This window comes from Dermacentor andersoni, chromosome 1, assembly GCF_023375885.2.
Source record: "Dermacentor andersoni chromosome 1, qqDerAnde1_hic_scaffold, whole genome shotgun sequence".
Classification (NCBI taxonomy): domain Eukaryota; kingdom Metazoa; phylum Arthropoda; class Arachnida; order Ixodida; family Ixodidae; genus Dermacentor; species Dermacentor andersoni.
Genome location: NC_092814.1, coordinates 384,547,469 through 384,562,414, shown reverse-complemented (window position 1 = coordinate 384,562,414; position 14,946 = coordinate 384,547,469). Strand labels below are relative to the sequence as shown.

The following is a 14,946-nucleotide window of genomic DNA, read 5'->3' as shown; positions in this document are numbered from 1 at the left end:
CCAAAGAACCCCTTGCCTGTGTGGTGCGTCAGGGGGCAGCGCCACAACGGTCTCCGGCGGCTGTCCGACCCACACCCAGTGAGGCGGCAGTGACGCCATTCGCCCCCCCCCCACCCCCCACCCGGCGGCTGCAGCTAGTGCTGCTACGCCAACCCAGCAGACGGGGCCATCGACCCCGAAAACCTCCCCGGCCCCTTCCAGCGCTGGCAACAGCCGGCGCAGCCAAATCCCTCAGGGAGCCGTATAGACTTCCGGGCTGGTGGGCGCAAGAGTCTTGCCTTCCGAGGCAGGACTCTCTCGGAAAACTTCTCGCTCGCAAGAGCATGCGTCCGGCGCCTCACAAGAGGCAATGGACACTACACCTATCCTCACGGCGCGCCAAGCGCCTAAGGAGCGGCGAGGCTCCCCCGAACCCTGCAGAATGGTCAAAACCCCGGTCACGGGGCCTCGCAAGAGCTCTGTAATCTAATCTCTGAAATCTCGAAATAATACTTCTGTTTCTGTTTTACTTCTAATATGGATACACAGATAATTCAATGGAACGTCAGAGGTCTCCTTAGAAACCTTCATGATGTGCAAAAACTCATCCACAAACACAATCCAAAAAAGCTGTGTTTACAGGAAACACACCTAAAATCAAAGCACACAAACTTTCTCCGACAGTATATAACTTTTCGCAAAGATCGCGATGATGCTGTCGCATCATCGGGCGGTGTCGCCATTGTTATCCATAAAACCATTGCGTGTCAACTTTTACAGCTACAAACGCCTCCTGAAGCTGTGGCGGTTCGAGCTGTTCTCCTAAACAAACTCATCACCATTAACTCTTTACATACCTCCAAATTACATATTAAACAAACATGTATTTCAGTCCTTTATAGATGAATTGCCAGAACCGTATGTTGTTCTGGGTGATTTCAGTGCGCAAAGCTGCCTGTGGGGCGACTCTCGTTAGATGCGCGAGGTCGCCTTGTTGAGCGGTTCCTTTTTTCTTCTGGTGCGTGCCTTCTGAATAAGAAGCAGCCCACATATTACTGTCTTGCAAACAGAACCTATTCCTCAATTGATCTCAGCATAGTTTCCTCGTCTATACTGCATGAACTCGAATGGGAAGTTACGAACAATCCTTACGTGAGCGGCCACTTCCCCATACTGCTAAGAACATATAAAGAAAACCAATATCCACCTCAGGCTCCTTAGTGGAAGATCGATACAGCCGACCGCGAGAAATTCCGAGCTCTCACTAGTACCCCATGGAATGACATGTCTTCTTTAGGAATTGATGCTGCTGTGCAGTATTTTACAGCCTTCATTATAGATGTTGCATCTAAATGCAGGTTCATATTCCAACGGCGGCCTGTCCGGAGCCAGGGATTCTTAGCACCCTCTGCTGAGAATCCCTGGCTCCGGACAGGCCGCCATTGGAATATGAACCTGGCGACGTTTAACGCTAGAACGTTATGTCCTGAGGCGAGTCTAGCAGTGCTATTGGAGGAATTAGAGGACAGTAAACGGGACATAATAGGGCTCAGTGAAGTTAGGAGGCCTAAAGAAGCATATAAAGTGCTAAAAAGCGGGCACGTCCTGTGCTACCGGGGCTTAGCGGAGAGACGAGAACTAGGAGTCGGATTCCTGATTAATAAGAATATAGCTGATAACAAAGGAATTCTATAGCATTAACGAGAGGGTGACAGGTCTTGTTGTGAGGTACAACATGAAGATTGTACTGGTCTACGCCCCTACATCCAGTCATGATGACCAGGAAGTCGAAAGCTTCTATGAAGACGTGGAATCGGCGATTGGTAAAGTGAAAACAAAATGCACTATGCTGATGGGCGACTTCGATGCCAAGGTAGGCAAGAAGCAGGCTGGAGACAAGGCAGTGGGAGAATATGGCATAGGACTAGGAATAGTAGGGGATAGTTATTAGTAGAGTTTGCGAAACAGAATAATATGCGGATTATGAATACCTTCTTCCGAAAGCGGGATAGCCGAAAGTGGATGTGGAGGAGCCCGAACGGCGAGACTAGAAATGAAATAGACTTTATACTCTGCGCTAACCCTGGCATCATACAAGATGTGGACGTGCTCAGCAAGGCGCGCTGCAGTGACCATAGGATGGTAAGAACTCGAATTAGCCTAGACCTGAGGAGGGAACGGAAGAAACTGGTACATAAGAAGCCGATCAATGAGTTAGCGGTAGGAGGGAAAATAGAGGAATTCCTGATCAAGCTACAGAACAGGTATTCGGCTTTAACTCAGGAAAAGGACCTTAGTGTCGAAGCAATGAACGACAATCTTCTGGGCATCATTAAGGAGTGTGCAATAGAAGTCGGTGGTAACTCCGTTAGGCAGGATAACAGTAAGCTATCGCAGGAGACGAAAGATCTGATCAAGAAACGCCAAGGTATGAAAACCCTACAGCTAGAATAGAACTGGCAGAACTTTCGAAGTTAATGAACAAGCGTAAGACAGCTGACATAAGGAAGTATAATATGGATAGAATTGAACAAGCTCTCAGAAACGGAGGAAGCCTAAAAGCAGTGTAGAAGAAACTAGGAATTGGCAAGAATCAGGTGTATGCGTTAAGACAAAGCCGGTCATATCATTACTAATATGGATGAGATAGTTCAAGTGACTGAGGAGTTCTATAGAGATTTATACAGTACCAGTGGCACCCACGACGATAATGGAAGAGAGAATAGTCTAGAGGAATTCGAAATCCCACAGGTAACGCCGGAAGAAGTAAAGAAAGCCTTGCGAGCTATGCAAAGGGGAAGGCAACTGGGGAGGATCAGGTAACAGCAGATTTGTTGAAGGATGGTGGGCAGATTGTTCTAGAGAAACTGGCCACCCTGTATACGCAATGCCTCATGACCTCCGGCGTACCGGAATCTCGGAAGAGCGCTAACATAATCCCAATCCATAAGAAAGGGGACGCCAAAGACTTGAAAAATTAGACTGATCAGCTTACTGTCAGTTGCCTACAAACTATTTACTAAGGTAATCGCAAATAGAATCAGGAACACCTTAGACTTCTGTCAAGCAAAGGACCAGGCAGGATTCCGTAAAGGCTACTCAATAATAGACAATATTAACACTATTAATCAGGTGATAGAGAAATGTGCGAAATATAACCAACCCTTATATATAGCTTTCGTTTATTTCGAGAAAGCGTTTCATTCTGTTGAAACCTCAGCAGTCATGTAGGCATTACGGAATGGGGGTGTAGACGAACCGTATGTAAAAATACTGAAAGCTATCCATAGCGGCTCCACAGCCACCGTAGTCCTCCATAAAGAAAGCAACAAAATCCCAATAAAGAAAGCCGTCAGGCAGGGAGACACGATCTCCCCAATGCTATTCACAGCGTGTTTACAGGAGGTATTCAGAGACCTGGATTGGGAAGAATTGGGGATAAAAGTTAATGGAGAATACCTTAGTAACTTGCGATTCACTGGTATTGCCTTGCTTAGTAACTCAGAGGACCGATTGCAATGTGTGCTCACTGACCTGGAGAGGCACAGCAGAAGTGGTTCTAAAAATTAATCTGCAGAAAACTAAAGTAATGTTTAACAGTCTCGGAAGAGAACAGCACTTTACAATAGGTAGCGAGGCACTGGAAGTGGTAAAGCAATACATCTACTTAGGGCAGGTAGTGAGGGCGGATCCGGATCATGAGACGGAAATAATCAGAAGAATAAGAATGCGCTGGGGTGCGTTTGGCAGGCATTCTCAGATCATGAGCAGGAGGTTGCCATTATCCCTCAAGAGAAAAGTGTATAATAGCTGTCCTACCAGTACTCACCTAAGGGGCAGAAACCTGGAGGCTTACGAAAAGGGTTCTACTTAAATTGAGGACGATGCAACGAGCTATGGAAAGAAGAATGATGTATGTAACGTTGAGGGATAAGAAAAGAGCAGATTGGGGGAGGGAACAAACGTGAGTTAATGACATCCTAGGTGAAATCAAGAAAAAGAAATGGGCATGGGCAGGACATGTAATGAGGAGGGTAGATAACCGATGGTCATTAAGGGTTACGGACTGGATTCCAAGGGAAGGGAAGCGTAGCAGGGGGCGGCAGAAAGTTAGGTGGACGGATGAGATTAAGAAGTTTGCAGGGACGACATGGCCACAATTAGTACATGACCGGGGTTGCTGGAGAAGTATGGGAGAGGCCTTTTGCCAGCAGTGGGCGTAACCAGGATGACGACGATGATGATGATCTAAAGGCATATCTGAATTAAGTGGCTTGGCATGCAGACGGCGTGTCCCGTGGTGGAACGACGAATGTAGGATCGCTCGTAAGAAACAGAACAAAGCATGGGGGCTGCTACGCGCTTCCCCCACTGCGGAGAATCTTATCAACTTTTAGAAAGCAAAGTCCCAAGGCAGGAGAACCCGCTGACAGGCCAGAAGAGAAAGCTGGCAGAAGTTTTTATCGAGTATTAACTCGTTTAGAGATGAGGCCAAAGCCTGGAACAGGGTTAATAGGATTAGAGGGTGCCAAACATATTCCCTCCCTCTGGTAAACACACAGGGCGATACACTGCGAGACCAGGCAGACTCACTTGGGGAGTATTTTGAGAGCGTGTCAAGTCCAACAAATTATACACAATCCTTTCTCAACTACAAACAAACAGAAGAACGTAAGCCATTAACAAGAAAAGGTCGAGAGAATGAGCCTTACAAACGTCCTTTTAGTATTGCCGAATTGAGAGCTGCCTTGAGTGCATGCAAGAGCTCTGCACCGGGATCTGACAAAATCATGTATGAAATGATCAAAAACTTACACAATGAAGCCAAAGTTACACTACTCACAATTTTCAACACCATTTGAGCTGCAGGATACCTTCAAACTGCATGGAAAGAAGCCATTGTGGTCCCTGTTTTGGAACAAGTCAAAGATCCTTCCTCAGTGCCAAGTTACCGCCCGATAGCCCTCTTAAGTGGCCTTTGTGAGGTATATGAAAAAATTATTAATCGGCGACTCATTCATTACCTTGAAAAGAGCAAAATGCTTGATCCCTATCAGTGTGGCTTCAGGAAGGGCGCTCCACAACTGATCATCTTGTACGCATTAAAGGAAATATCCGGGACGCATTTATACATAAAAAGTTCTTCTTATCGATATTTCTCGATATGGACAAGGCGTATGACACAACGTTGCGATACGGGATCTTACGAGATTTATCGGAAATTGGCATTCGTGGAAATATGTTAAATATACTAAAAAGCTATTCGTCCAAACGTACCTTCCACGTTAAAATTGGCTATGTATTGTGGGGACCTTTTGTACAAGAAACTGGTGTACCTCAAGGAGGTGTGCTTAGCTGCGCGCTCTTCATCGTAAAAGTGAACACCCTTCGTGCTTTATTACCGCCAGTCATTTTTTATTCTGTTTACGTAGACGACATACAGATAGGTTTCAAATCCTGCAACCTTACAGCATGCGAGAGGCAAGTACAACAGGGCTTGAACAAAGTGTCCAAATTGGCAGACGAAAACGGATTTACAGTGAACCCCAACAAGAGTTCTTGCGTGCTTTGCACGAGAAACAAAGGGCTCATTGCTGATCCCAGTACCGAAATGTATGGTTAGTGAATACCTGTGAACAAAGAACACAAGCTTTTAGGCATCATACTTGATTCTAAGATAACTTTTATTCCACACATAAGGTATCTCAAGGCCAAATGCTTAAAAACAATGAACTTACCGAAACTTTTATCCCACACAACATGGGGCAGCGACAGGAATTGTTTAATGAATCTTTACAAGAGCCTCATTCGATCACGGCTGGACTACGGGGCCGTGATCTATGATTATGCCGCCCCGAGCGCGCTCAAGATGCTAGATCCGGTCCACGATCTAGGAATCCGACAGGCCACTGGCGCTTTCAGAACAAGTCCAATCGAAAGTTTGTATGTAGAGTCAAATGAGTGGTCACTCCATCTGCAGAGAACATATATCAGCGAAACATATTTTCTGAAAGTTCACTCTAATGCTCAACATCCGTGTTTTAACACCGTTAATGATATGACATATGCTACTCTTTCGTAATCGTCCCTCTGTAAGACAGCCCTTTTCACTCCGTGTGAGGGAGCTTAATGTTGAAATGGGTGTTCCACTCCTCGAGCTTCGCCTAATGCATCCAGCCAAGCTGCTACCTCCTTGGGAGTGGCAGCTGGTACAATGTGATATATCTTTCATGCAAGTTACAGAGCACGCTCCAGAGATTGAAATGCACATGCATTTCCGGGAACTCCAGTACAAACACTGCTGCACTGAGTTCTACACAGACGCATCGAAGTCACACGACGGGGTGTCCTACGCAGCCGTCTGTCCATCCTTCTTGGAATCCGATGTACTGCATCCGGAAACCAGTATCCTTACGGCTGAGGCCTACGCACTATTGTCGGCTGTAAAGCATATAAAAAATCAAAACTCCAGAAATCAGTTATATATACGGACTTCCTTAGTGTTGTGAAGGCCTTGATGTCATTCTGTAACCACAAAAATCCCATAATTAATCAACTCTATTCCGTCCTGTGTAAAGCATATATATCTAACCAACATGTGAGTATATGATGGGTACCTGGACATAGGGGCATCGAGGGTAACGTTTTCGCGGACCAGATGGCCACATCAATTTCATTGCATGCAGTTAATCCTACTGCTTCGGTCCTTGTCACAGACCTGAAGGCTTTCATAAGAAGGAAACTACGAAACCACTGGCTACGCATGTGGGACGAAGAAATAAATAACAAACTGCACGTGATAAAGCCAGAGTTAGGTCCTTGGCCCTCCGCAACAAAATCACGGCGAACAGATGTTCTATTCTGTCGTCTCAGAATAGGACACACATTTGGCACGCATATTTTTTACTCACTGAAAATGATTCTCAAACATGTGGTAGATGCGGGGAGAGGCTGACCGTCCTCCGCGTCCTCCTGGAGTGTCGGGCAACCGAATCTGAGAGAAACATTTTCCCCTAGCCTACCGGCAGCACATACCCCTTCATCCTGTAATGTTACTCGGTCCAGAACCGCTCTTTGATACCAACGCAGTCCTAGATTTTCTGAAAGATGTTGTGTTGCATGTTGTTACGTTCGTAGCGTCTCCTCTCTTCAGAGGTTGCCGCTGTGATAGCTGTTTCATATAGCACATGCCTCTAAGCCCTTGTGTTTCAAGGGCTCTGGCGAGGCACTAGTGCTCCAGGTAATTTTATCATCTCACATACTTTCTATTTTGCATCATTCTTTCACGATGAATTTTAATGCTCATAGAACACGTAATTTGTCATCGACATAATCTTATTACAGATGGCTTGTACGCATTCGAGAGCGACTATATTTAAGGCCTCTTTACAGCCACGCCACATCAACTTCATAGAACTCATAACTACATTGCGAACTGATCACCACGGACCTGGCGCTCTTTGGCCATACCTGGCCCTGGCGCCAATAAAAACCATACATACATTCCTTCGACTTTTGCGCTGCTGCTACTGCTACTGTTTCCTTGTACACCGCGTCGGGAGACGGTTGAGGGCGCCTATTTACACGGAAGTAGCGTGGCAGAGTAAAGTCGACGCGAGAAACTCGTTTGGACCTTTCCACCGCGCCGCATGTGCACAATGCCCTCTGGAGCTCCCTGGGTGTCGCCACATCAGCCTGTTGACAGCTTTAATTATCCGTGACTCCCCTCAGAAGTATTGCAGAAACTGCAGCGCTTACCTCTCTGCTAACGCGCAAGTCCAGAGGGGACGTGGATTGAACTGTAGAGGAGGGGGAGAGGATGCAGAAAATGGGTAGAACCGACGCAGTTGCGGAACGAGTGAATAACAGCCTTGCCATGTTCGCAGTTCCTATATATGGGGAGAGACCGGGATACGATGCGAGTAGGCAAGGAAACAGCGATTGAGGGGAAACTCAAGGTATGGTGGGCTTCTGCTACTTCTCAAAAATAAACACCGTGCAACTTTCTCAAGCGGACAACAGACGCAGGGCGTAGAGACGCAAAGCCGCATTAAAACGCCGTAGGGTCTCTGCGACACTACGGAAGTGGTCGCGCGTCATATCAACACTTCTGGGCCTGCCGCGGTAGCTTGACGACTGTGGCATTGCTCGAGGTACGCAGTTCAATCCCGATTATGGTAGCCGCATTTCGACGGGAGCGAAATACAAAAAACGCTAGTGCACTTAGAATTAGGTGCACGTTAAATACCGCCAGAGTGCCAGAACTAATCCAGAGTCCATCACTACGGCGTGCCTCATAATCCGATCGTGGTTTTGACACGTACAGCCCCATAATTCAATTATAGATTGTTTAACACTTCTCACATGATGCGATGCGCCATGTGAGGCAATAATGCTCAACCTTCCGAGATTATGAACATTGGCGCACAACAACGCCTCAAGCAAACACGTCTCCCTGTGTGTTCTATGTACTACGCAGACAAACAGCAGTGGTGCACGCAAGGTAACGCTTATAACATCAACCGACCACTCCCGCGTTGGATTAGACGTTGAAGAAATTACACATTCGCCGTAAACATCACCTCTGATTACCGTCAGTCAATGCAAACAACCCGCACTGCTTCGTTTACTTTGATTCCTACAGTGCGTGGGATCCGCATATTTTTTCAGATACATCAGACATCACAAGCCATCGCAGCGGAGGGCGACGAGGGCACTGTTGCAGTTTAAGCAGACTTGGACAAGCGGTTGTAGCCAGAGCTGACTGCAGTGCTACTGTTACTGTGCTGTGCGGAGATAGTATGTGATGACAGTGTCCGAATGGGATTGTGCATCTGTGCACTTTCTTTTTCTCTCTACTACGTTGTCACTTTACCTCCCTCTCTCCTTAGCGTAGGGTAGCAAATCGGATCTTCTCCTTTGGTTACCCTCCCTGTTTTCCCCTTTCTTCTGACGCTAAGTTGTATACATCTTGCTGGTAATTTCAATATATTCCCCACTTGTCTGCGGAGCACCTGACCAAGGTGGTGGTCAGACCTGTAACGCAGCAGAGGGAGCTAACAATCACTGGGTCCGGACAGACCGCCAATGGAAACTGACCCTTGCAACGCTGGTACTTTCAAACAGATATGCAGCCTTAGAACATAGATGATGGTGACATAGAGCTAATGAATGAAACCGTAATAGACTGGCTTCAAAGGCAGATATGAAGTGGGAGGCAAGGCACAAAGGCAACCAGTTGGCAAGCTCTCCCAAGTAGCAAAGGACCTAACAAAGAAACGATAAAGAATGGAAGTGTCAAACTCAAGAGATAAGATAGAATTCGCGGAACTGTCAAAACTGGCGAAAGTGATATTCAAAACTATAACGTGAGAAATAATGTAGAAGCCGTCAAAAATGGACGCAACTTGAAATCAGTGATAAAGAAACTTGCCATAGGACAAAGATGTATGCACTGAAAGATTAGCAGAGTAATACCATCAGCAATCTCGAAGATACAGTAAAATCAGCGGAAGAGTTCTATACTGACCAGTAGAGTACCCAGAGGAGTCAGGATACCTTAATTAGAAACAGTAATTAACAGGATAGACTCTTCCTATAACTGTCGATGAGGTCAGAAGGGCCTTGCAAGACATGAAACGAGGAAGAGCGGTAGGAGAAGATGGAATAGCAGTCAATTTAATCGGATAGAGAAGACATTGCTTGGAAAACTGGCGGCTGTTTATACGAAGTGTATCTACTGCAAGCGTCCAAGAAAACTGGAAGAATGCAAACATACTAATCCACAAAAACGGAGACGTAAAAGACTTAAAAAATTATAGGCCCATGAGCTCAATCCCACTAACATATTCGCCAAAATAATCTCCAATAGAATCAGGGCAACGCTGGACTTTAGTCAAACAATGAACAGGCTAGCTTCAGGAAGGGACACCCTACAATGGACCACATCCGCCATTAATGAGGTTGTCGAGAAATCCGTAGAGTATAATAAGCCTCTCTATATGTCTTTCATAGATTACGAAAAGGCATTTCATTCAGTAGTAATGCCAGCAGTCATAGATGAATTACGTATTCATGGAATGCAGAACGCTTACGCAAATACCTTCGAAAATATCTACAGAGGTTCAACAGCTACCTTAATTCTACTTACAAAAAGCACAAGATACCTATAAAGAAAGGGGTAAGACAAGGAGACACAATCTCTCCAATGCTATTCACTGCGTGCTTGGAAGAAGTATTCCAGCTACTAAACTGGGAATGCTTAGGAGTAATGATCAACGGCGAATATCTCAGCAACCTTCGAGCCGATGACATTGTTCTATTCAGCAACAATGCAGACGAGTTACAACAAATGATTGAGGACCTTAAAAGAGAGAGTGTAAGAGTGGGGTTGTAGATTAATATGCAGAAGACAGATAATGATAAAGAGCCGGGCAAAGGAACAAGAGTTCAGGATAGCCAGTCAGCCTCTAGGGTCTGTGAAGGAGTTAGTTTACCTATGTCAATTAATCGCAGGGACCCCTGATCATGAGAAGGAAATTCACAGAATAAAAATGGGTTGGATCTCATAGGGCAGACATTGTCCGCTCCTGACTGGTTAAGCTTATCATTATCATTTAAAAGGAAGGTGTACAATCAGTGCATTTTACCAGTGCTGGCATATTGGAGACTGACAAAAAAAGCTTGAGAACAAGTTAAGGACCGCGCAAAGAGCGATGGAACGAAGATTGCGAGGCATAACGTTACGAGGCAGAGCGGCTTGGATCAGAGAGCAAACGGGTATAGACGATATTCTAATTGACATCAAGAGAAAAATATGGAGCTGGGCAGGTCATGTAATGCGCCGGTTAGATAACCGTTCGACCATTAGGGTTACAGAATGGGTACCAAGAGAAGGGAAACGCAATCGAGAACGACAGAAGAATAGGTGGAGCGATTAAATTAGGAAATTCGCGGGCGCTAGTTGGAATCGGTTGGCGCAGGATAGGGGTAATTGGAGATCGCCTTCGTCCTGCAGTGGACATAAAACAGGCTGCTGCTGCTGCTGCTGCTGCTGCTGCTGCTGCTGCTGCTGCTGCTGCTGCTGGTGATGGTGATGGTGATGGTGATAATGATGGACAGTAGACGAACTTCAGAAGCAGACGCGTTGCGCCCCATACGCTTATATAGTATATATTGTTATTACACAGGTTGTGCCAAGGACTCAAAAATAAAATATAGAATACACGAGGACGCAGTTAGTGGTATTCTGTGAGCAGGGACATACTGCACCTGAAGGACCTTTTTTTATCATAGAAGTACCGATAATTAGATAAAATTACCGAACTTTTGATTACTTAATTGAAGGCGCGAATTATTGATAGAAAATAATTTTACATAACACCCGATTCAGTTGTTTTCAGTGTGTTATGCCTGGCGTAACAATTTTTTTCCGCGCTATAAAGAAAATGAGTGAAATATGAAAATAGCCGCATGATTACGCGTCCACGCGCCGCGATACCTGCGGTCCCAGGCGTTACTCGGAAGAATTAACTCTGCTCAACGCCTAGCTCGGCATCCACATGAAAATACTGAGGCATCGGTACTGGCCACCGCGAAGTTCTACGTCGGCGATGGCTGCGTGTGGCGTGGCTAAGCGCAGCCCCAATCTTGAAAGCGATCTGCCATGGGTACCGAGTCAAGGAACACCCAGGGCTGATAGCTTTGGGTCCGCTGTGTTCTCGCCGCTTAGAGTTGGAGCGAGCGGAAGCATGAAGGTCAATTTGCATCGTTGCTGCTGCCGCTCTTCCTCATGCCCGCGTTTTGACAGCGAGTGTCCGCGCTCATTGAGTGAGATGTGTTTGTTTACCTGTGCGCGCGTGACACCACGCTTGTTAATTTAGTTAGTAAGCAAATGTTCAAGAATTTATACGTCCGATAAAACTACTGTCCTTACTCTGTATCGCTGTCTACAAATTTGCTATCGCAATCGATGCTGCGCCTGTCGGGCGAAACGGCTGCTTTTCGTGATACCCTAATTACTTGTCACCGCCATGCCTGTCACATCGCAATAATCAAATGCACAAAGTGACAACTGAACTGTGCAAACCAAGTATTTTTGTATTGGGAGCCTGTTGAAGCTTCGCATAGAAATCTTTTGTAGCCTGGTTAATTCGAGCTTGTAGTATGGAACTCTGATTTGAAGTTGGAGCAATGTCATTTGACTCGCATCAACTTTGTAGTTGAAATTAGTTTCACGAGACAAAGGTGTTTGAACCTCGCAAAACCATTGCAGAATGACCGATGCTGGTACTGAGAATTTTATTACTTCCTTGCAGCCCTGCTCCACAACAGAGTGGACCCTCCTCGAGTTCGCCAGACACCTGCATCGTGAAGTGCCGCTCCATTTTGCGACCGAAGAAGCTGTTCTGGAGCTCCTCCGACCCGCAGAGAAGTTTTCCTCTTTGGGCGTGGACATATCGCGGCCATGCACGCACCGACACCGTGGTCGTTGTTGGATGCACCACTACCAGAATGCTTGGAATGAATTCCTTAGCACTCATGGTCAAGAGCTGCTCGAGAGTCCTACAGGCCTGATCGTGCGGACGCTGCGTGTCCCAGGACGCGTCAATGTCGACCCTGAGTGCACGTTGCTTTCTATGTGCATTGTCCTCTGGTTGCTCTACCAGCACCGTTGCATCACGTCGGCCACCCTCAGCGCCGACGTCATAGTTCCGCACCATGTTTCCACTTTCTACAGGCTGCTGCGTTTCCACGAAGGCTACGTTAGCGTACATGCGGACGATGCAGAACCTGCAGGCGCTTGGAACTGTCACTTGTTTGATGCTCTCCATCGCACTAGCCACCTGCAGGTATTCCACGTCTCAGCGCTGCGTCTTGGCGAACTAGAGTGCGACGGTCTTTGTGCTCTCCTCGGGAGGAATCCGCACCTCTCCGTTCTGGTCTTTCGTAGAGTGACTGTCGACTCCACCGCTGCTGCTAACTTCTTCAAAGGGTTGACGGTCCTCAAGGCACTCGAACAACTCGAGTTCGAGGCGACAGCGGGTGAACAAAGCGAGTGTGACGTGATCATCACTAAGCTGCTTCAAACGACTGTGCGGTGGCTCAACCTAACTATTGCGTGTAACATGACAGAATTTTTCGAGCAGCTTGCCCATAATCACATGTTGCAGGAGCTAGAGTTAGGCCACCCAGTATCACAAATGGAATCTTTTGTGTCGCTGGCAACGTCGCTTGCGGTAAACCGAAGCTTGAGGTGTCTCAAAGTGGCGGTCAATATGAATCATAGCACAGGTTACGAGGACTTCTGTGACGCACTTTCTAAACTTGTCAGGAACAATAGAAGACTGGAAGTTTTGGACCTTTCGGGTTCTACGCTTCATGGAGGCCAGGCCGCGAAAGCGCTCAGTGATTCACTGCGTCATAATTACACACTCGATAGGTTGTACTTGCACCACTGTGATTTGACCTGCACCGACGTCCTTCTCATACTGGACGGTCTAAAAGAGAACGTTTCTCTGAGGGAACTGTGCTTTGGTCTAGTGAGCGACACGCCATCAGTACGAGCTTCTGTGTTTGAGAGCATTGTGCGACATGGTCTTGTCGACCGCGTGACCTTCGTGTGGAGAGACGACGAAATTTCGCTTCTGGCCGAGCACCTCGAGAGCAGCCTTTCCCCGCGGAAGCTTTATTTCAGCGCCGAAGACGCCTGGCCCGAAGATGTCTGCAACTTCCTAAAAGTTCTGCCCGAGTTCCATAGTACTCTGGACACCTTGTACATTCACGCTCCGGGAGTGATCACCACGGATGGTGCCCGCAGCCTGTCTTCACTCTTCGAGCTCAGTACTGCACTTCACAAGGTAGCCGTAATTTACGAAACAACTCAGGAGTCCTCGTTAACATTACTCGAAGGCCTTGCGAGCTCCAACTGCATCGCCTTCTTCGCGTTCGGGGGCTGGAACCTCGGAGGAATGGTGTCCGTGGCATTCCGCACTGCCCTAATGAATAACATGAGCCTCCTGCAACTCAATGTCCACTGGTCCGATGGCGAACGCGTGCCCTCGGAGTTTGAAAACATGTTTCCTGACGCAGTGTGTACCAGCAAGAGCCTTGTGACCGTGCGCCACTTCCGTGATCGTGAAGAAGTGAAGGAGGACATGACTGACGTCATCGTACGGTCAACGCTGCGAACAAATGAGATGGCTCTGCGCGACGCACTGGACGTCATCCTGCAGAAGAAACTGACAGCGCAGGCGTCGTATGCATACCACAGGTTGCGCTTCTGCGACGACCAGGGTTCCTGCTTTCCCAATGTCGGTTGCACATCGCGTCAGACCAACAGCCTCCTAGAATTGTACCACTCGATTAGGCACTCCCTACGCCGCTTGCGCCTACAGTACGACTCCGTGTCCGAGCCGAATCCGGAACGCAATTTACGCGCCGAGTTCGAAGAACTGTACCTGCATTGCTTGAGCCAGGTTAAGAAGCGTGTGTGCGCTTCGACGACCCTTTAAAATGATTTTCCGTTTTTAATTGCACATTTTGTGTACGCGGTGAGACTGTCATGCACTTTGCGCTCACTAAGGACTCTTATAAAGAAGATGTCTCCACAGCGCTTGTCCTGTGTACTTCTACTTCTGTGTCTTCCGTTGTTTTCGCGCTGATGAATGATAATTTACCATTTGAGATTGCCGAATATTCGTTTCTGCTCAAATATAAGTGATAACAACACTTATTCCGCTCTTGAGGTCGACAGACCGATGAAAGCAGGCACTGTTCTTAATGATTTCGCTGCAGGAGAGGCCAAGGTTTTTTATTAGATTATGTTTGGTTTGATGCATTGATTCCTCGTGCATTCGCGAGGGGACTGGTGCGTAGAGCCGCCAGTACGAACGCAAGGACAGAAAACTTCCACTTAGTAGTTTTCTGTCATCCAATAAGGCTTCGCTTTTAGGCAGCCTATACACG

The 14,946-nt window shown here is 47.0% G+C and overlaps 1 protein-coding gene across 1 annotated transcript in view; it reads left to right on the top strand.

The window, feature by feature from the left end:
* The window catches only part of LOC126518614 (uncharacterized), a 56,670-nt gene extending 42,080 nt beyond the window's left edge, over window positions 1–14,590 (top strand). The window contains exon 2 of the mRNA XM_050168387.3: window positions 12,297–14,590. Within this exon, the coding sequence (XP_050024344.1) occupies window positions 12,297–14,492 (2,196 nt within the window). The 3' untranslated portion in view covers window positions 14,493–14,590. The remainder of the gene's footprint in view (window positions 1–12,296) is intronic.
* Window positions 14,591–14,946: the final 356 nt, after the last annotated feature.